Raw genomic sequence first — 22,466 nt, forward strand, 5'->3', positions numbered from 1 at the left:
TTGGAGTCCCACATATCTGCATGCCATCCAGCAGTGAGCCTGACACTCTGATCGTATATGTAAGACCAGTGATATTGGTAATCTTGTTATGAACTCCATCAGCTGATACCACCTTCGTGAGCTTGGCATGCATGTTGTCTCAGAGTGCCATGCCCATCACAAGGTGGTTCCCCAACAAATGTCACATCACCTTCCCATATAACACCTCTACTTCAAGTGAGCATGCCATGCCGTTTAAAACCGGTTGATGCGTTCCATATCCTCTAAGAGTCTCAGAACTCTTCAACAATCCATTGTTGTTGCTATGTGAAATCTTTATCATCCAAAAACCTCCAAGTGGCTCTCAGCAACAATTTGGCACTCTTTTATCCTTCTTGTTCATATCCTGAGAACTATTCAGTTCAGCTAGATCCTTGGTCATCCTGTCATTTCCCTTGGAGTTCTCTTTGGTTTCAGCCTGGGCTTCAACGCTACAATGAGCGGCTAGGGATCACTCTCTTAAATGCATGTATCTGGAAAAATCTAGGAACTTGCCAGATTCATCCTCTAAGAGCAGAATGAGTGAACTTTAGTTTTAACCTCATGGCAGTCACTCACAAGGTGAAATCCAGAAACTCTATCATAAATAGCAAGGACAAGCTACTATGGCACCCAATCCATGTCATGAACACCCAGCAATAAGTGTAGACCATTGCGCGCACATACCACTATGCATCTAGATGAATCCAACCTCCTAAAACAAACCCAGTATTCTAGTTCTAACATCATGATAGTCACCAATAAAGTTGAAAACCATAAACTCCATCATGCATGGCAGGGATTACGGACTAGCTGCTATGACCTTGACCTCATCAGCAGCTAATAGTGGGTTGAGACCATAAGGCGAACATACAGTCTCACACATTTACTTTTTTCCACTCACCCATTTATACAAACGTCTTTGTACAGTGTTTTGGTCAGCACGTTGGAGGTGAAGAGTAACTCAGCCATGACAAAGGCTGGCACTAAAACAGAGCTAATAAAACAGTAGTCTATGTTCTATTCATTCAAGTTCCACTTGCTTGTGAAGACAATAATATTCCATTTTTCTCTCTCCAACACAGCCAAACATACATGGTATCCAAAACTTTTTGTGCTCTGCCAAAACTCCAGATGTAAAGAGCTGACTTAATCATTATGAAAGTTAGCAAATGATGAGATGGTGGAGTGATAGCCTCGTGAGGTTGTGTTAAGGATTTAATCTTATCATTAACAATTACTTAAAACCAAAAAGAGTTAGATACACAAACAAATTGGAGGCAGACAATGGTTGAGGGGCCAAGGTGGATAGTGTATTGCACAATCCACCTTTCTGCAACGCACACGGCACAACAAGACTGTGAGAACCAAGACACATGCAAAACAGCGAGTGCAGGCTGACAAGATCGGGCTCAACATGGGTGACCCGTGCCCTTTATACTACGCTTTGCCTTAGAGATACATACAAAACAATTTCAAGGCCCAAAGCAAAACAAAGAACTTCGTGCCCATAATCCCTACAATATGCACAATGATCAAGCCCCCTTCTTGTAGGTATCCTTCGGTCAAATCAGGTGACTGGTTGCAGCACCACTACGGACTGCAAATAGCAAAGACGGGAAGAGAACAGTTCTAACTCAGAGCAGCAAATCTCTGATTTGGTTGGTATGTCCTCACTTTGCCTTAGAGATACATACAAAACAATTTCAAGGCCCAAAGCAAAACAAAGAACTTCGTGCCCATAATCCCTACAATATGCACAATGATCAAGCCCCCTTCTTGTAGGTATCCTTCGGTCAAATCAGGTGACTGGTTGCAGCACCACTACGGACTGCAAATAGCAAAGACGGGAAGAGAACAGTTCTAACTCAGAGCAGCAAATTCTATATCCCTTGCTTTCACTGCTGTAGCCAATAAAGATGTACTTTTTTGCCTTGTCATCAAGTTTGCCATTCAATTCTTGAGACACGCGTGCATATGCTACACAACCAAAATGCACAAAAGTAGCCCACATCAGGCTTACAACCAAACCATGCTTGATAAGGTGTCATACGACCTTAAGAGCCTTCATAGGAGACCTATTCAAAATATGATTCGAGCACATAATGGCTTCCATCCAAAATTTGTGTGGCAACCCTTTTTGCTTTTAGCATGCATCTCCCCATCTTCGAAAGTGACCAATTTTAACTTTCACCCTTCCCGTTCTCTTGAGGAGTACACTCAGCCGTAAACTAATGTGTAAAGCCCTTCTCAACAAAAAACTCCAATGCCTTGGATAGATATTTCCCCCCTAGATTTGAACGGAGGGTCTGCAACCAGCATTCCGATTGATTTCAACCAAGCCCAGAAAGTGTTTGATGACTTGTAAACTTCGGACGTCTGCTTAAGAGCAAAGACCCAAGTACAACATGTGAAGTCAGCTATGAATGTAATATAATAGAGATGACCTCCAAGAGATGGAGTGCATATGAGTCCATAAAGATCAATATGGACGAGCTGTAACTTACATGTAGCCCAGACTGCCGTACCATCCTTGTTATTGAAAAAACGATGAATTTTACCTAAAAGATGGTCCGACGGCCTCACATTGTTTGTTTGGAGGGGTCTCCAAACGAGGCAAGTCATCAACCATATTAAGCTTCTACAGTAACATAAGGCTGCCATAATTTACATGCCCAAACCTGGCATGCCATAACTCTACATCCTGCATGGGAGAGGTAGAAGCCACAAAAGCTGAACATGCTCTTTTCTCATATGCATCAAGTTGAAATAACCCATGACATAATGTACTAGTGAAAACCAAGGCTAGGACCGTGCATTGGTCATCTTCCAAGATGACCTGGTAACCTCTTTGATGACAGCTTACCGATGTTGGGCTGGCAAGATATTAAACTCCGCATTAAGGGGAAGCATTAGATGTTAATGCTTGGTTTTTGGCACTCTACCCCTCCCCCCCCCCCCCCCCCCCCAACACACACACAAACAAAAAAGTGTATTCCCATCGTGCCAATGCCATACCATCTAAGGTTTTCAAAATCATTAAACGACTCTACATAGGGCTACACATGTCTTGTTTTGTTTGTCTCTTTCACAACCTCTTGCTCATGCTGTCCCTCTCTGATTAAGACAAATTTATTAATGAAAGCTGGCTGTGTCCTCCTTGCAATTATTTGCTCCAAAATATTGCTACGCTTGTCAGCATGCATTCGTATTGGAGTCCTTCCCTTTCTTCCTCCCTGAAACAATGCAGACAGAAGAGCTCGGCCAAGAAGGGGGAGCAAGGGTGCTGGATGAGGAGAATGAGGGGGGAGGAGAAAGAAAAAGGAGAGGGGCAGGAACACCAAAGGCACATATTTGTTTGTGGGTGTTGGTGGGGATTAAGTGGGAGAGAGTACCCAAAACAGGCCATGGGAGAGGGAGGGAACCAAAAAGGGAGGGAGGGAGCTAGGAGGGGCAGCACGAGCGGAGGAAGGCAGAAAGCCCAGGGGAGAAGAAAAAGTCAGCAGAAAGGGCTGCAAAAGGTAGCAGAAGGGACAGCCTCAGCCCCGGGGTGGATGAGACTGCAACCCAACATGGGGACGGGCTGCCACGGGGTGTGGCAGAAGCCCAGGGGAGGAGCAACCAAGAGAATGAGGACAGACACTGGGAGTGCCAAGGCAAGGGGAAAACTAAAAGGGGCAAAAAGAGGGGGGGTGGGAAAGAAAAGGCAAGGGGGGAGCACGAGGGGCATGGGCTGAAGAGGAGGGAAGCAGGTGGAGGTCAAGAGCTCCTTGGTGCCCTAAGATCTCTCCAAAAGGATTTCAACTTTCAAGGACCTGAGACTCCGTGGTAACAAACGAAACATCTCCAGGCCAAAAGAACAGATAAAACTGGAATTTCCTTACTCGTATGTGTTGTCTACCACAAGCCAGGCTCCCGCTTTCTTACACAGTTCTGATATTCTCTGCAGGGCAAAAGAAGGGAAATGTAAAAGGTTCAATAAGATCCCCGTATTTTCTCAAGCTTCCATATGCAGACAGCGTATCCAGAAGAAAATTCCACAAAGGAAAACATTGCTCACATTCTTAGAAGAAACCATTTGCAAGGATTGCATCTCAATCACATGTCGTAAGAAAACTGCCTTTTAAAAGTGTTGCCAACAAAGGAGGACTTACTTGTAGCAGTGGTTCTGGTATAAACATTCCAGATGGATTTCCTGGGTTCACCACAGTGACAAGCTTCGGAATCGCCTTGCCCTCTTTTGGGGAAAGAGCTTCTTCAAGCCAGTCTACGAGACAGAGAAAGACGGCATGATGCATCAATCCTTTGAGAGAAGTTCTGTGGATTGATACATTGGACAGAAATTTGTACTCAAAAACTGGTTAAATTATTCTTTCATGCAGGAAAAGTATGCTGGAGCCTATGCAACAAAAAAACCTGCATCAGGCTGAAGAGTTGTGGGATCATTTGGGCCAACCAGTATTTCAGTAACACCAGTCATCTGAAAACTCATGTATGCATTGAAATAGTAGGGTACAAACATAACCACCGTATCACCTGCATCACACAGAGTAAGAACCAGGCTCACAAAAGCCTGATCAGGATACAAGAATCAGGGGTAAGTAAATTATTAACCATGGAAAACACTACAGTCCAACTAATATACAATAACCAAGTCAAGGACAAACAGAAACCCAAACATGAAAATGTGAGAACATTCTCTCATTCAACCTGAATAAGCAGAACATATGTGCATCATTTAGCTAGGGACACATACAATAAATTCATCACTCTAACCTTAGGGAACACCTTCTCTCGTGTAGTTCCCGAAAAAAGACTCCGACATGCCCAAGGTAGGATTTACATGTAGTTTTCTATGCCTAAGGAAATCTGGGTCCAAAGCAGCTGATCCAGCACCTGCCTAGGTTTACTGCAAATCTCCAAAAAATATTGCACACTTACTACTTTAGAGAAAACAGAGGAAAGAGGAGGCATAGCATGCACATTCCAAGAGGCAAGGTTGACACAACCTTTCAGAGTGGACACTGTGAAGGGACACACTCTTCAACCAAGGAAAGCACAGGGTCACACCCCTTCATTCAAGAGAGATACCACGTTGTGAAGCCACATATCTATTCAAATAAGGGTCACACCCATTTGTGAAAATTCATTACCATACACTGAAGTTGAAAGGACACAGCCCTATGCGAAAAGAAACACCGTGAGTAAAAGACCATGTGGGACAATTGTCAATGAAAACAAAGCATGGAAACTTCTGCTACATGAACTGTTTTACCTTTCCTCCATCTATCAGTCTTCTTCGGGGGGCCACAAAGATACAATTCTTGGCCAGCCTTGTGACACTTAAAGAGAGAACTATTCCTTGTCCTTTGCTGAGTTTCTGAATCCTTTTGCTGCTGCTGTCGAGGAAAGTTTGCAGCAGAACCGTATTGGTGTGGGGCCCCTTTGCTTGGTTATTATTCATTTGACAGTTTGCAGCAGAACCGTATTGGTGTGGGGCCCCTTTGCTTGGTTATTCATTTGATGACAGGCCGCACCTAACAATCCACCATCTGCATCTTTGTCACCACGTAACACAATGGTATCATCATAGATCTTCTTGAAATGAACGATATCCTCCAGTGATGTACTTTTATTGAAGGAAACCTCATTTTGATAGTCTCGTGGAAGACCACTGTAGTAGAACAATGGCCATACCTTGTCCAAAAGGATATGAAACTTGTGTTGCAGCAAGATAAATTCGTTTGTTATATGCCTTCAGTCCTTTTTCCCTCATGACGAGCCTTTTGAGTTTGAAGAAATCCTCAAACTCATCAAGTCCTTTCAAGAACTTCTCTATGAATTTCACTTTAAATTCAGCCCAAGAGAGAAGTGCTTCTCGTGTCCTCTTCAGCTCTTGGAACTGGATACCAACATTGTCACACAAGTATGCTTCCACAGCAGTCACAAAACGAACTTGTAGATGGTTCACTAAATTGAAGTGTGCATCCCAATAATTAAGCTACGACTGCACATATTAAGGTTTTTTCTCCTTCTTCTCTCCAGCATAGGAATCAAGAGAAAATCATGGATGCCCCTATGGCACCATGGGCATCGCAATCTTCTACAGATGCTGATGTTGCTTATGATATGTAAACGTTTGGTTCATAAAGTTTTGTTAAGACATGGATGTCTCACGCAAAGGTGAATGAGGGGATGATTCATCATGGTGCACACCCTCCATAGGCACTTGCAAGACGAACCAATAGCAATTAGAAAGAAGATCTAGGACACGAGAATTCGCTGGCTGCATACGGGTGAGTCGAAACAGCAGGGCTAACAAAGCTTACAATAGGGGACGCTAGAATGATGGCATAGGATACTATGGAGTGGGGATAGGCAAAGGTGGAGGTGAGCAAGGAAGCAGGAGATAACACAAGAAGCTGTCCATAGGAGTGCACCAAAGATAACAAAGATTTGGTGAAACGCTGCTAGGAACAGGTGAAATTATGTAGTTTTCAAAGCGCATGGCCACCCGTGCACTCAATACAAGTGTGGACCATCCCTTGAACTCATGGCAACTTTGTGCAAGAGGCTTCATGCAAGCCACGATTTTTCTCAGGTGTTGGCCACCTTGTTGGAAGAGGCATGGTAGAGCAAAGGATAGCAAGACGGCGGCAACAACTCATAGATTCATGTTGATTCTTAACCCATAGGTACATGCATCGATTTATAGGCTTGAGATGCCTTATCTTCTGGCTTCACACTCGTGACATCATGTATGATATCATTTGCAAAGGTCACTTGACCCTTCACACACACTTGATCACTCTTGCACACACTCACATAGGCATAAATGCGTTCATACACTTTTTTTTAGTGAAAATTGAGTTACTTTATATTACAAAATCATCATCCCAGAATAGGACGATGAGAAATACATCAAGAGAAAACCTCAATATAAGACAGATATACATCATGATCTATGCACTTGGTCTACAAGCAATCATAGAAAGATTGCTGCAGAGAGCGCCTAAAGAAAGTAAAAACAAAAAAAGTGGGATCACCAAAGACTATGATTTCTATCCTTCCACAAAGTCCAAAGCGCCCAATAGCGAACCCAAACAAAAAAGAAAGCAAACTCTTTTGTAGTTGGGTGTATCCCAATGATCTTGAAAAACTTTCCAAAGACAGCATTTGGAAATCTGGCATGTAAATGATGTCCAAGGAAAGTGAGAAAATCCTGAGCGGAGAAGCAATGCCAAAGGAGATGAGGCAGAGACTCCCGTGGAGCTAAGCATCTCCGACAAACAGCCAGAGCAATATGTCTGTGTGCCAATAGTTGTCCAAACGGAAAAACTCCCAACAGTACTCGCCACAAGAAAACTTTTGTCTGAGTGGCATTTTAGAATGCCAAATCTGTTTCAATCTTTTGCGCCACCACTTTGCTGTGTGATTCATTCGCCAAAGTTGATTGAGCGTGTGAGAAACCCATGGTGGGGGTAAAAGGACCTTAAATAATGAAAAGACAGTAATATGTGACAGCCATAAAGGTTTCAAGAACGATCCTCGAGAAGTAATAATCCAATCATGAAGATGTTCTTGAAGCTCCAATGGTGGAATGGGCTGAAAAGCTGAAGCATAGCTGTAACTTTCCGCCAAATACATCCGTAATGCATACCAAGGTCAAATTTTGCAGCAGCCAATGGAAAAGAAAGAGGAAACCCATGATCTTGAATGACATCTGCCACTGAATGGATGCCTTTTAAACTGAGGAAATACGAGCGGTGAGGTTCTTGCACTTGCAACGGAGGGACAAAAACTCTAGACCAATGTATACTCTTTGCTCTAAGAGAGTTTCCTTCTAAAGAATCTCGTCCATTCCATTCCAAATGAGAGGATATTCTTCCAACCAGCAACATGCTAGAAACAAAAGGGCAACCTTTAATTTTGCCTTCCACTAAACCCAAAATAAAATCCCATTGTGTAGGCTGCCAATATCTAAAAGCAGGAGTGTTGAGCTGTAATAACAAACGATGTATCATTGCAGCCCAAGGTTGAGAATCCTATAAAATATGCAGCATCATCTTTCCTTTGTGAGCAAGGATATGCACTTGAATGTTACGGATATTTAATCCCCCGTGCAATTTTGGTGAACAGAGATGTTGTGATGAGAGTGATCTCAAGCTTCTTCCTACCATGTTTCGATCACCAAAAAGTTTCCAAAATAATGGACACAAAAGAAGACAATTCAGCCTTGCTGAACATTATGAGAGGCAAGTAGAATTGAATATAAGCTACCAGTTTAATTCTATATGTGGATGACATGCATATTATTGGGCCAAATACACACACACACACACACACACACACACACACACACTTTTTTTGTTTTAGCGAAAGCCATGATTGTTCTATTACAAGAAAAGCCACCTCAAAGCGAGGAGCTATAAACTACATCAGCTGAAAGTCTTTGCCTATGCTAAATATACATCATGATCTATGTAGCAAGTCTGCAAGCAATCAAAAAAAGATTGCTACAAAGAACGCTTGAAGAAAGTGAACAAAGAAAATGTTGGATCACCAAAGACTTTACAATTCCTATCTATCCATAAAGTCCAAAGTGCCCAGTAACAAACCCAAACAAAGAAAAGATCAAACTGAGTCGGGAATCTCGTTCTCAACCGCTAGAAAATCCAGGAACTCACAGGAGGACGGACAAAACTAGAACAAATGAAGCACAGACTCCTGAGAAGTCAAACATATGCGACAAACAGCAAGAGCAATGTGTCTACGTGCCAGCACTTGGCCAGATGGAAGAACCCCCAGAAGAACTCTCCAAAAAAAGACCTATTGCTGAAGCGGAACTTTATATGCCCAAAGTTGCCTTAGTCTCTTTCTCCACCACTTAGCTGGCCAATGCATTCGCCAAATAAAATTAGCCTTATCTGAAACCCAACGCTGAGGCAAAAGGATTTCATATAATGCTGTAATCTGAGATCTGAGATAGCCTCAAAGGATGAAAGGAGGACCCTCAAGAAGTCAAAATCCAATCCTCTAGCCTATCCTGGCGTTCCAAAGGAGAAATTGGGACAAAAGGTCGAAGCATACAAGTAATTTTTTGCCATAGAGGACGATAATGAGATCCCAAGCCATATCGTGTTGCTGTGAGAGAAAAAGGTAAAATAGTGCCATCATCATGAATGACATCCGCAACAAAATTAATTCCTTTGAAGGTAATAAAATAGGAACTTCTAGGTTCTTGTAAAGCCAGAGGAGGCTGAAAAGCTTTTGACCAGTGAATGCTTTCAGCCCTCAAGGAAATTTCCATCAAAGAATCGCGGCCATGCCATTCCAAGTGAGAAAGGACATGTTTCCAATCAAGAAGCAAGCTTGAGACCAAAGGGCAACCATGCAATGTGCCATCAAAGCAACCAAGTAAGAAATCCCACTGAGTGGGTTGCCAGTGACCAAAGGCAGAAGTATTGATTGTTGTAACAGAGAGCGAATCATAACAGCCCAAGGCCGATCCCCTTGCATAAATTGCAGTAGCATTTTCCCCTTGTGAGCAAAGATGTGCACCTGTATATCGACCTCCATGCATTTTTTATGAACATATTCGATGCACTGAAAGCAGTCTTAGACTTTTCCGGCCATGCTTGGATCGCCAAAAGAGTTCCATGATTACAAACATGAAAGAAGCAAGATCCGCTTTGATGAACGCACACACACACACACACACACACACACACACACACTTCTTTTTTTGGTGAAAATATTGTTGCTTTTATATTACAAGATGAGCATCCCATAGTAGAATGTGCTCAAAATACATCAAGCAAAGATGACAAATATACATCCTGATCTAGAGACCCTATTTGCAAACAATCATAAAACGATTGTTGCAAAGAGTGCCTGAAGAAAAAAAAGCTGAGAAAGTCGGGTCACCAAAAACTCTATGATTTCTATCCTTCCACAGAGTCCAAAGTGCCCAATATTGAACCCAAATAAAGAAAAAAACAAACTGATGTCGAGGGGGATGTATCCCAAACAGCCAGAAGTACTTGCCAAAAGTAAAGCCTGATAATCTGGCGCATAAAGTTTGACCCAATAATGCCAAGAAATCACATGTATGAGAACAGTGCCAAAAGATATGAGACATTGTTTCCCTGGGAGCCAAACATTGGCAACAAAGTGGTGGAGCAACACGGCGTTGTGCCAAAAACTGCCCAGTTGGAAAGACTCCCAATAAAACACGCCACACAAACACCTGGTGCCGAAGAGGAATTTTTGCTTTCCAAACCCTCGCCGCCACTTTGCCGTTCTATTCATATGCCAAATTTTATTTGCCCTCTGTGCAGCCCAAGGCAAAGGCAAAAGAACTTTATAGAGTACCAAAACTGTAATATTGGACAGCCGCAAAGAACGACTCCTGGCAAATGAAGAGTCCAGTGCAGTTGATCCTCCACTTCCAAAGCAAGCACAGGAGTAAAATCAAGGAGATAATCTTATGCCAGACCGGACGATAATGCAATCCAAGACTATATTTTGCAGCAGCCTGAGGGAAAGAAAGAGGGGTCCCATCATGATGAACAATATCTGAAACCAAAAGGATCCCCTTTAGACTCAAAAAATAAGACCATCGAGGCTCTTGCAAAGCTAGCCGAGGGGAAAAGACCCGACACCAGTGTACACTTTCAGCCCTCAAGGAATTACCTTGTAAAGTATCCCAGCCATCCCATTCCAAATGCGAAAGAACATGTTTCCAATCCATCAACATATTGGAAACTAAGGGCAACCTTGGATTTTCCCTTGAAGAGCCCGAAAAAAAAATCCCAGGGAGTGGGCTGCCAAAAACCAAAAGCAGAGGTAGTAATTTGAGAAAGCAAGTGACGTATCATGGCAACCCATGGTTGTGATCCTTGCAGAAATTGCAGCATCATGTTGCCCTTGTGAGCCAGAATGTGCACATGAAGGTTCAGAATATTGAGGCCTCCATGCATCTTAGGTGAACACAGATGCTGCATAGAAAGCAAACGCAAACTCTTCTTGCCATGTTTGGAGCGCCAAAAAGTCTCCATAACCATGGACATGAAAACTGTCAAATCCCCTTTGCTGAACATAATCAAAGGCAGATAAAACTGTATATATGCCATCAAAATAGATTGCAATATGAAGCCTGACATGCAAGGGCCAAGTAGCAAGCTTCCAGTATTCCAGCTTCTTTTTTAAATTTTCAAGAACCCAATGAACTTGCTGACGACGCGTGATCATCCAACCAAGAGGGTAACCAAGATGACGGATCAACTAAGTATGTTGGATAATATCACCCAGCCATAAAAGAGAATGCCAATCTTTAGAAAGCAGAGGCAAGAGCTTGGACTACTGAAAATTCACATGAAGACCAGCAGCTAAACCATAAAGAGAGAGAGCATGCATCAAAGAAGAGAGATCCTGCTGTGTATTCCAAGGAGTAAAAAAGGAATCATCAGCATATGCCTAAGAAATCATAGTACCACTCCCCGGAATTTCTAATCTAAGAAAGGAGTGGTCGATCCTCTTGCATCTCAGATCTGGATGCAACTCGCTAGCGCTTATGGTTATGGGAGGGTCGTCCCCTCAGTGAGGTACAGTGCGACCCAGGCGAGTGGTTCTGGCCGTCTAGAGTAGGCCACTCAGAGAGAGTGGAGGAGGTGCCCTTCTTCTCTTATACTACACGCATAGGACGCCGCTTGCAATTGGAGGCAGTAGCCTGGACTCCGTCGAGAGTCATTGGGAAGCATAGCAAGTACCTCGTGAGGTGAGATCCAGGTTCTAGACACGCCTATGGTACAGTCTCCAACCACGGAAGATCTACATTTTCTGGATGATAGCACATGGAGGTCTTCCTGTTGGCCCTTGGTTGGAGTAGATGCGGGTGGAGGGCAGCTGCCATAGATGCACAATTGGGACTTTGGAGACGATCCCCACTGCCTTTAGAGCTGCCCAGCAGCACAGAAGATATGGTGAGGAGCGCTTCAGATCATGGTGAGGCTTCAAGGCATGGAGAGGGACTTCATGTGGCCATGGCTGCTTGGCTGTCAAAGGGTGGCCATGCCTTTCCCATTGACGTGGTCTCTCCACCATACAGGGTACAGGGCCTGTGCACTCACAACATTGAGTTTCATGAGGCGACTCCTCCCACTAGTCATCGACCTCCTCCTTCGTCGGAGGACAGCGTGTGGGAGACAGTAGCCAACATTACGGCATGGAACATTTGGGTTGCTCGCTGCAGCTGGGTTATGGGCCACCACCATGTTCCACCGTCGGCCACCTTGGTAGCCATCTGGCAAGACATCATCTTCACGCTTCGTGCCATTTGGGAGCGAGGCTCTCCAAGTTCTCGAGCTACCATCGCACGACGAGAACGTTTCTGCAAGGCTTGGCATGCAAGTGTTTTCTACAACATCACCCCAAGAGGGATTAGATGTTTGTATAGTCCGCCACCCTGGTTGTTAGCCCCTGTTACAGAGAATCCCTAGGCAGTGAGTTGGGATCTCTGGCAATAGTAGGAGTGTCTTTCTGATAGCCAACATTTAATTTTTCGTTGATTTTCATGGTTGGCACCTTTATGGTATTTGCCAACTTGTATGATGGTTTTTTACAAGCATCAATAGAAGTTCTTTTCGACTCACTGTGTAAGCCCTTGCTGTCATAAAGAGTCTGAACGCTCACCATATTTACCAACCAAAACGAAAATTGGAGAAATGGAAACGGCAAAATGCCGGAAACCGGGTTTTCAGCCTGAGCCAAAAAACGGCAAAACGAGAAGCGACAATAAAGTACAATATATGTGTAAAAATAAAAAATAAATAATACAATTATAAATATAGTGCTTAAAGTGACAAACTATGCTACAAAGTGAGGAGAGTGAAAGGGTAGAGGAAAGTGAGAGGAGGAGGACTCAAGGAGGGAGTAGGAAGAGTAGGAGGAGGAGAGTGGAGATGGTAGAGGAGAGGAGGAGAGTGGAGGGTAAAGGAGAGTGGGAAAGTGGAGGGTAGAGGAGAGTAGGGGAGAGAAGAAGAGTGGAGGGTAGAGGAGAGTAGCAGAGTGGAGTATAGAGGCAGCAGGCAGCGAAAACAGGCACAACGCGGGCAGTAGGCCTAAGGCGGCCGAAAAAACCATAATCAGAGTTTTGAAAAAAATAGGGAAACAAAAAATGGCATTTCGACCATTTCCATTTCTTCTACTTTTCGTTTTGGTTTCGCCTTGGCGAAATGGTGTTTCTTGGCACTATGACACCAGCCCCTTCTCTCACATCTGAAGGTCTGTGATTAGGAGGGATGTATGTTGGGGCAACGAACGCACATTTGATGGGCACAATTGGTAGTGGCCCGGCTGGTTCCTTTGGAGCATGGTGTCGGCTCAAGAGGCACATGCGAGAGTCCTCTCTCACCAAAGAGGGGCAAGTAAGAGGATGTTCGAGACACACTGCCATCCTTGATCTGCACAAAGCCTCAGATCCCCCGAATTGGTATGCTTAGTTTTCTAGTGCAAGGGTGCTGCTACCGATCATTTTCATGCATGAAGTCCTCGTGCTTCGTGCCCCATGCACTCTAAGTGAGACCAGGGGTTTTCTTCAAGCAAAGGCAAAGGAAGACCCAGAGTTGGACAGGGCCTTGGATATGCTTGAGAGGCAATCGATCAAGGTAGTGGGTCGTCTTGGTGAAAGATGGACTATTGACCTAGTACCAGTCACTTTGGGACAAGACCAATCTTGATGTGGAGGCTTTGGTTGTGGGAGGGCCACCCTCTATGAGAGCTACACTGGGGTTTGAGTCAATAGGTCTGGCCTTCTAGAGCAGGGCACTTAGAGAGGATTACAGAGGTGCCCTTCTTCTCATAACTACATGCATCGGTCGTCATCTTAGCTATTGGCATTAATGGCTCACGGACAGGGGGGCCATGCCTTTTCGATAGAGATGGTTTCACCAACCTATAGGATTTCTAGAAAGATGAGGCAAAACGTGACTCCATCCTGCCAGCTACTTGTGCCTCACCTGAGAACAACGTTTGGGAGTCAGTGTCCAGCATTATTAATTGGAACATCTAGGTCTCCCGTTGTTGCAGTTTGGTGAGGGGAGGCTAGGAGGTACCTCCAACAGCCACCCTCATTGCAGTTTGGTGATGGGGGGCCAATAGGTACCTTCAACAGCCACCCTCATTGCCATTTGTAGGATACCATCTAAACCTTGTGCGCCATATGGGAGCGAGGGTGGGTTTTCATATGCATGCCCTTTCTACAAGGCTTGGCCAGCAAGTGTTTTGTTCATAGAGCGAGGCATACGTTGTATAGTCCCCCACACTCACGGAGTGAGGCATCTGTCGAAGTTTCCCTAGGCAGTCCTCTAGAAACAGGCTACACGAAAACCATCACTTTTTCTGGTTCTTTCTTCCACAATCAGCGCCACACGAATAGCCGATTTGTATCGTTGGTTTTTTCCCAAGCATTACTAGAAAGTTCTTTTCTTTGGAAGGGGAAAAAAACGAAAATTTACAAATGCATGCATAGAAACACAGTGTGCAGGTTAGGCATTTTACAAATTTAACGTAATTTAAATAATTAAAACTGCCTTTTAGATTCAGATAAATATATCTGTATTTGTAAAAGTTGTGAATACCTGGTTGGCTCCAGCTGTAACCATAACTGAAGAGTTGCTAAGTTTATTCTCCAACCTTAACTGTATGAAAACAAACTCGAGTTATGATTAAGCAAGTCCAAAACCGTACAAAATTAGTACATAGATCTAAGCAACAAAGTCCAAGAATTCAATTACGCTTCATGGCCAAGATTGATGTACTTACAAAACTATACACAAGCTTACCCTTAAAAGAAGTAAGAATATGACCAAAAGCAGATAGCGGTCATACTTGATTTGCTGCTTAGCTTATAGGTTTTGCCCTACTGACCAAGGCATCTTTCATGATGGAGTTTATGATTAGTGCCTTACTGAAGTCTGACCTCCTTTTTTCACACTGGGAATGTAGAGAAGCTAGCCTACTGCCCAGTGCCTGCTAGTTTACTCTAGTTTCTCAACCTAAGCAGGAATAACAGCAGAAAGTGACAAAAGGAAAGGACAGCATGAAAGTCATGTGCAATTTCATTTTTGGTACCTCGAATTACATGTAGAACCACAGCTAGTGGTGGGCTGCACTAGCAACAGGCTAGGAAGATGACTTCTTAGGCTAGGAGACAAGTCCTAGTTCAAGACAGCTAAGAGCATTGTGAGCTCAGCTGGAAAGAAGGTGCACTTTTTTTCTTATCATGAATGAATGTGTCCAACAGCCAGGAATCCCCCCCCCCCCATTTATAGGTTGGGTCCAGCGACAATAGCAACATGACTTATGGGAAAGCCTCCCTAAGATGCCACGTGGCAATATTTGGCTGCCCACTTAAATGCTACTCAATTACAAGCCCCTTTTAAAATAACCTACTAGGCTAAAATAACTAAGGGTCACCTTTGTTACAGGGGATAATATTATTACCTATGAAGTATTTAGACTTGTGAGAGAGGCATTTCCCACATGATACAGTGAGTTGATGTTGGTTTTGATCAACTAGGGTATGCCTAGTAAAAGATCAGGCCATCCCACTGAGGGGATGGAGAAAGCTTTGAAAGAATAAGATTTGATGGTTGTTCCTTTATAAAGCTATGCTAAAATAGTTTTCCTGCATTGAATCTTTTCTGGCAGTAGCACATAACAACATGTCCTTGTAATTTGAATTTTCATCTGCTCAACAAGGTTTTCAAGCATTTGTATGTGTCGTTCCTCTGTAAGGTTTCCTCTTCTATAAGGGGAGTTCTCCAGAAGGACAGCACACAATTCGAAGCTGACAGTAGTTCATGTCCAAATTGTCTTACGAATTTTCCACCAAGTTGCACGATGAGCTCTTATCAAAGTCCATGGTGCTCCAACACATGATTCATATATTAGCAAGCAGCTGAAGCTGAAGCAGACTGGGCTTGATGGGAATGAAACGGGCCTCTTTGGTTGCTTGTCAGGCATGCTGCTCCAACCTTGTCTTTTGATGGCACATCAATACAATTAAACTTGAGCATGGGTAATGGTTTTAACGAACACATTGGCTTGTTTTGTTGGCATGTCAAGCACTCTATGACATATTCATTACATTTCTCTAAAGCCCATCCCAATGGATACTCTACTTTCTGATAAGTTTTTGTCACCCCATAGGTCCTGCCTTTGTAGACTTACAACACTAAGGCTTTATAGACACACTCCAGGACCAAAGTAAGCATTTTCTTGTTACATTAAATCACATGTGCAACCGGAACTTGCAACAAATGGCTATCTGTACCTAGTCTGACCATTCACAGGACTCTGCGAACAGTAAACGACCACAAACTGAATAGGATAATGCTCAACTAGCAAGGGAAACTAGACTAGGAGAGAAATGCAGGAATACAGTAGGAAGTACCTTCAACGGTTGGAGAGGAGTGTAGCTTAAGCAATCACTCAGCTGTTCATCACATTAATGATTGTCAATGATCGATTATGAAAGTGTGAGTACAAATGAGCAGCAAAGCCTTTATAATTGGGCCAGCTGTGGTAATTTTACAACTGCATGTGGGATTAAACCCAAGAGTGCGATCTGGTAGCTTCTGAGCAGTCTACTAAAACAAATACTACTAACTAGCCTCTTTGCTACACTCCAAAAAAAAATGTCCTCAAATTGTGAATAGTCTCTGGAAGATTAGTGGAGGTAAAGCATCTTCATAATGGTACCAAAGCCCCTTAAATTCTGCATCAGCTGAGTAGGTATGAATACTGCTCCACAATAGATGAAGGCTGCCAAGAAGATTCATCATGTGGTAAGCCCCTCCATTTGATGTTGTGAATCCAATGATCTTCTCAGGTACATATGTCCCGCCTCATCCATAGGAGATAATTGTTGGAAACGTCACCTCCCCATCTGTAAGCCCCCAAATGAGGAGAGCATGGGGGAGGGAGACCTAGGGCAAGATATGCCCAGAGAAGAGAGAGAGGGGGGCCTGCCATATGGGCAGCACCTCACCGCATGTACGGGAGCCATCTGGGCACGTGGAAAAGGCGACTGGCAGAGGCAAGTCCAGGAGCAGATCAGTGGCTGCCTGGAGCTCCAGAGGCAGGAAAAGAAGCACAGCATATGGCGGGGGAAGCCTTGAAGGGGTCGGCCGACCATAGGACAGGCCTGGTTAGGGCTGCTGGGAGCCAGCCAACAAGGGCAGGTCATGGGCAGACAAAGGGCTGGGCCCCTGCATACAAGAAGGGCCGCAATTGGGCAGTGCCCTGCCCTTAAATAGGGCTGGGTTGGCTGGTCGGCTGGCCAACCAGGTCAGCACACAGGCCCATAAAAAGGGCCATGTGGGGTCGGTTGGAGGGCAGGCTGAGTCAGCCAGCAGGGCAGCAAAGTTGGCCAGTTTTCGGGCAAGATTTCCCTATAAAGGAAGGCCCTTGACCTCACTTCATCATCCAGCAGGTCAGCCATCACAGGAGCAGAAAGGAGCAGCTTACCCTCATCCTTAGGCCTACAACCAGGAGGTAAAGCAGTGCTGGAGGTGATGCTATAGACTTAGCTCTCAGGGCTGAACCCTAGGCTGTCTACCAGGGCAGCAAGGTGCTGAGATCTGGACAGAGAGTCTACATATGCTCGAGGTGGAGCATGTGGGCTCTGAGATCTAGAGGTATCCGGCAGATAGTAGAAGAACCTTTTGGTAAGATCAGAGGACCACATCCTGGTGGGGCTCTGGATCTATCTTTTGTAGTGTGTCCGTAGCTTTGGACGGAAATATATTCTTTTGATGGATTCTATATCTGGCTTGGTTCACTGTCTATTTGCTAGTCTGCACAACACATCTATGTGAAACACATTAAGCAAAGAAGTTTGTGATTCCACCCACACCACACACTGTGTGAGCTCCTGGGCTATTCTACCAGTCTTCTGGTCTTCGTACACTCTGTTGGTCGATTTCTAACAGTAATTCCTCTAAAACTTGCTCCATAGGCCCCAAGTATTTCTTGAGCAGTGAAACATGGAAGACATTATGAAATCTGAAAGTAGGAGGAGGCACCACCTGATAGGCCACTTCCCCAACCTTCCTCAACACCTTATATGGTACATGGGCAAGCTTAACATCAGTATTCCCCTTCAAACATGCATATCATGATTTGTGGAGCCTTAGAAAAACATAATGACATCCTCAAAGTGCCCTTCGATGTTGATCAGTATATTCTTTCATCCGGGCTTGAGCTCTCATCATATTGTCCTTGCACTAGGTCATCCTCAGCTTGCTGGTTGGTAAGTGCCTTATCAATAATTGTAAATGGAGCATGGGCTTTGCAGCCATACATTGCCTCAAAGAGACTCGTACCAATAGAAGTATGTTTTGTGTTGTTGTAACAAAACTCAGCTAGATGTAGCCAATTGTCCCACGCAGAAAGCAATAGTGCCTAAGGTACATTTATTAACTCTCCCAATCTGACCATCTGTCTGAGGATGATATGCTGTATTAGAATAAAGGAGTGACCTGAAAAGCTCCTGCCAGAACTGTCCCATAAACTTGGCATCACAGTCACTCACAATTTCTTGGAACAACTCATGCAGTTTCAAAACATCTTCCATAAATTGTTGAGCAACCATTGAGGCTCAATATTCAGTCTTTGTGGGAATGAAATGGGCAGCCTTAGTGAGCCTATCAACCACCACATATATGCTGTTCCAACCTCTAGGAGCCACAGGCAGACCTAGAACAAAATCCATAGAAACGTGTATCCACTTCCCTTCGGGGATAGGCAATGTCTGGAGAATACCAGCAGGTGTAAGGTTCAGCTCCTTGTTTTGTTGACATGGCTTACAGCTCTAGCTCTGCACATGTGTATAGACATCCCTCCAAAGTCCCTTCCAATAAAAACTCAACTTGACTTTTTCATAAGTTTTGCCAGCCATAGGAAATGAATGCAACTCCTACACAACTAGCAGCTTATAAATTGAACTATCAACAAGAAATATCCTCCCATTGTACCACAATAATCCATTGTGCAAAAATCAAAGTTTAGATAGTCACGACAGTCAAGGTTTTGCAATGCCTGGAATACAGCAGTAGCTTTGGAATCTAAATCTCTGAATTTGATGATAAAGTACATGCCCACATCCTAGAAAGTGAGTCTGCCATAATATTTTGCCCAGTTTATATTCAATATCAAAATCATACTTTTGCACATCTTATCTGCTTAGGAGATAGATGGGTCTGAGATAGTAAGTATCTGGACTGAGCTTAAAATGGCTTCCGTAAAACTAATGATGCCACTTCTTAACTGCGTGCAGGATAGCAATCTTGCTTGGTCATAAATGTGATACTTCGACTGCTTATCATCCAACTTGCGGCTTTCATAGGCTATAACTCCACAACTTTACTTGCGGACAGCCCCAATGCCACATCCACTAGCATCAACCTCAATAGGAAAAGGCTAGGAACAGTCTGGACATACAAGGATGGGAACTGATGTCAAGGTATCCTTAAGGTCCTGAAAACTCTTCTCTGCAATGGTTGTCCAAGAAAAAGCCTCTTTCTTTTAACTAACAATAAGAGAAGTGGCAATTTCTGCAAAGAGTTCTATGAACCTCTTGTAGAAGGAAGCTAGCCCAAGGAATCCCCTCAACTATGTAGTATTAGTGGGTATGGGCCAATCCCTTACACACTTCACCTTATTGGGATATGCTCTTATTCCCTGGCTTCTTACCAAATAGCCCAAATGTTCAAGTTCATCGGCCCAAATGTTCAAGTTCATCGGCCATCAAGGTACACTTGCTGGCTTGGCAAATAATTGTTACGCCTGTAACACCTACAAAACCTGCCTTACATGCAATAAGTGCTCTTCTTTGGATTTGTTGTAGATTAATATATCATCAAAAAATATCAAAACAAATTTGTAGAGAAAAGGCTGCAGGATCTTCTTCATAAGAGCTTGGAAGGTTGCAGGAGCATTTGTAAGGCCATAGGCCATTACCTTGAATTGATAGAAGGCCCTTTCAGTCCTAAAGGCAGTTGTAGGCTTATCTTCCTCCATCATTCTTATCTGGTGATAACCTGATCTGAGATGAATTTTCGTGAAGAACTTAGCCCCCTTCAGCTCATTGAATAGGTCATCAATCCTGGAAAAGGGACACGGTTCTTGACAATGACTTTATTCAAATCCCTGTAGTCAATGCCCATTCTATAGGAGCCATCCTTCTTCCTTACCAAAAGAACGATAGAAGCAAAAGGAGATGGGTTGTGGGGTGGGTAATAAAATTTATGTCCATTAACTCCTTAAGTTGTCTTGCCACTTGCTCCCTCTCTGCCCTTGAGAACCTATAAGGAGCCTTATTCACAGGTTTTGAACCCGGTTCCAGCACCCAATATCCCGCTTAGGTGGAAGACATTGGGGCAGACCACCAAATACATCTGAAAACTGGTGAAGTAACTCCTGCATGTCACTATCCTCAACTACTAGCCCATTACTATCTTGTGTTTTGGTTAAATGTAGAGCATAGATACCACAAACACTTTTAAGATCCTTAACCAAACTTCTTGCAAATATGAGAGCTAAGTTAGAAGCATTCAAACCAACCAGTGTAATAAATTTACCATTATGAAAGAACTTCATTAGCATTTTGTCCAGATCCAAAGAGAACTCACCCAATGACTTCATCCACTCACATCCCAAACCTATATCAATAGGGCGCATGTCAAGTACAAATAGATCACCAAAAAATGTATAATCCCCAAATAGTTGGATCCTAGTGGCTAGGCAACATTGCTTGCTATAGGGGTGCTATCCATTAGCCACTTCCTAATACCATGATCCATTATAGTGGATGCAACCTCACTCTGCTTGGATGGACTCAGAGTTCATGACTTTATGAGTGCTTCCACCGTCAGCTAGTATGTGGACAGGCCTTTATTTTTTTTTGGACTAGCCTGTTTTTTACGAATCCTTTCAAGCAAAGAGTTTGAGCTCCTTTACAGCCCATTATGGAATCTGCAGATATGCTGAACAGTTCAGCCTGTGCAGCAAAATAACTCTCATCATCCTCCCCACAACAATGTGCATCTGAAAATATGTCCTTCAGAGAGAAGTCATGTGCAACTTCAATATTCAATCACTAACCAGCACGTCGACACTTGGCTTGGGGAAAAACCTTTTTTATTGAATGCTCTCTTGCTGAACCACCTGGGTCAAAAGGATAAGAAGTTATGCTTTCGGGAACCCTCAGCAACACCCTCATCATCTATCTTACTGTCATTCACACAATCATGAAATTTCAATTCTGTCATAGCTTCATCAGAGGCTGAATCGTTTCAATTTCTATAATCGTGCTGATTTTAACTACAGATTCAGCTTTGCATATGCTCCTATGATCAGGAGACCATTTCTCTCCACGAAGGTAACATAGGTGGTTCTTTTTCCTTTCCTCCCTAAGAGATGCTTGACCAACTTTTTATTTCTCGTCACCCATATCTTCTTTGCTAGATGGCTTAGACAGGGCCTTAGCATCATCAGCCTTATAGGATTTAGAATGTCCTAGTATACTACCATACACTATTCGAATCTGGGAATAAAGGGAATTGACGTTACCACTGGCTTCTCATCCATTGAGGGGCTAACTTCGCTTAGGGGCTTGTTGCCAAATTGCCCAGTGCCAATACCGTTCTCCTTTGGATTATACTTGGGCTCATAGAGTTCAGAAGCACAGCTGGGTCTTTGAGCAAAAACATCAGCGGCTAGGCTAGGATGAAGACATTGAATAATTTGAGCACCTTGCCCCTTTCACCAAAACCCTGAATGAATAGAGATAGCTTCAAAATTGCTTGATATAATTCCTTTACTGTTCCTTGCTGTGATAGATCATATCACTGACATACATATTGATCTCGAGCAAGGGGTGCAACTAAAGTCTAAAACATCTCTGCTTAAAACTCATCCCATGTGGTAATAATTGTTCCTTCCCACTGGAGATGCCTCCACCAAGAGTGGGCGAAATCCTCTAGATGCAGAACCGCCAATTTGATTTTTTGGGTACATAGCCATCCAGCTTGCTGAGCCATTCCTCCAATTCATTGGGGAACATGAATCACCCTTGAACTTGGAAAGAATAATCTTGTCCTTAACATGTTTATCCTGATGTAGATTTCCTTTTGGTTCAGTTGATTTGACTGTTTGAATATAGTGCTGAGATTGGCTGGCAATCCTCTTTATTGTCAACACTGCCCTGAGATTGGCTGGCAATCTTCTATATTCATTAAATTTTTTACATAAGCCATCGGCATCAAGACTACTACCTCTAGGAACATTAACATTTGGAGGATCCTTGACCTTGTGAGCTGCCACTCCACTGGAATGATAAGCTCTCCTAGGAGAGGACATAAAACCCACTGATCAGCTTCAAG

General features: G+C 43.6%; 1 protein-coding gene across 1 annotated transcript in view; it reads right to left on the bottom strand.

Moving 5' to 3' along the window:
- LOC147906341 (Pyridoxal phosphate (PLP)-dependent transferases superfamily protein) overlaps positions 1–22,466 on the bottom strand; it is a 40,685-nt gene that overhangs the window by 9,691 nt on the left and 8,528 nt on the right. The window contains exons 4-7 of the mRNA XM_087378177.1: positions 14,658–14,717; positions 4,435–4,591; positions 4,173–4,285; positions 3,903–3,961 (exon numbers count right to left, since the gene is read on the bottom strand). Coding sequence (XP_087234303.1) covers positions 3,903–3,961; positions 4,173–4,285; positions 4,435–4,591; positions 14,658–14,717 — 389 coding nt within the window. The remainder of the gene's footprint in view (positions 1–3,902; positions 3,962–4,172; positions 4,286–4,434; positions 4,592–14,657; positions 14,718–22,466) is intronic.

This window comes from Dipteris shenzhenensis, chromosome 1 (genome assembly GCF_047967505.1).
Source record: "Dipteris shenzhenensis isolate YYH24624 ecotype China chromosome 1, Dip_SZ_1.0, whole genome shotgun sequence".
Lineage (NCBI taxonomy): Eukaryota > Viridiplantae > Streptophyta > Polypodiopsida > Gleicheniales > Dipteridaceae > Dipteris > Dipteris shenzhenensis.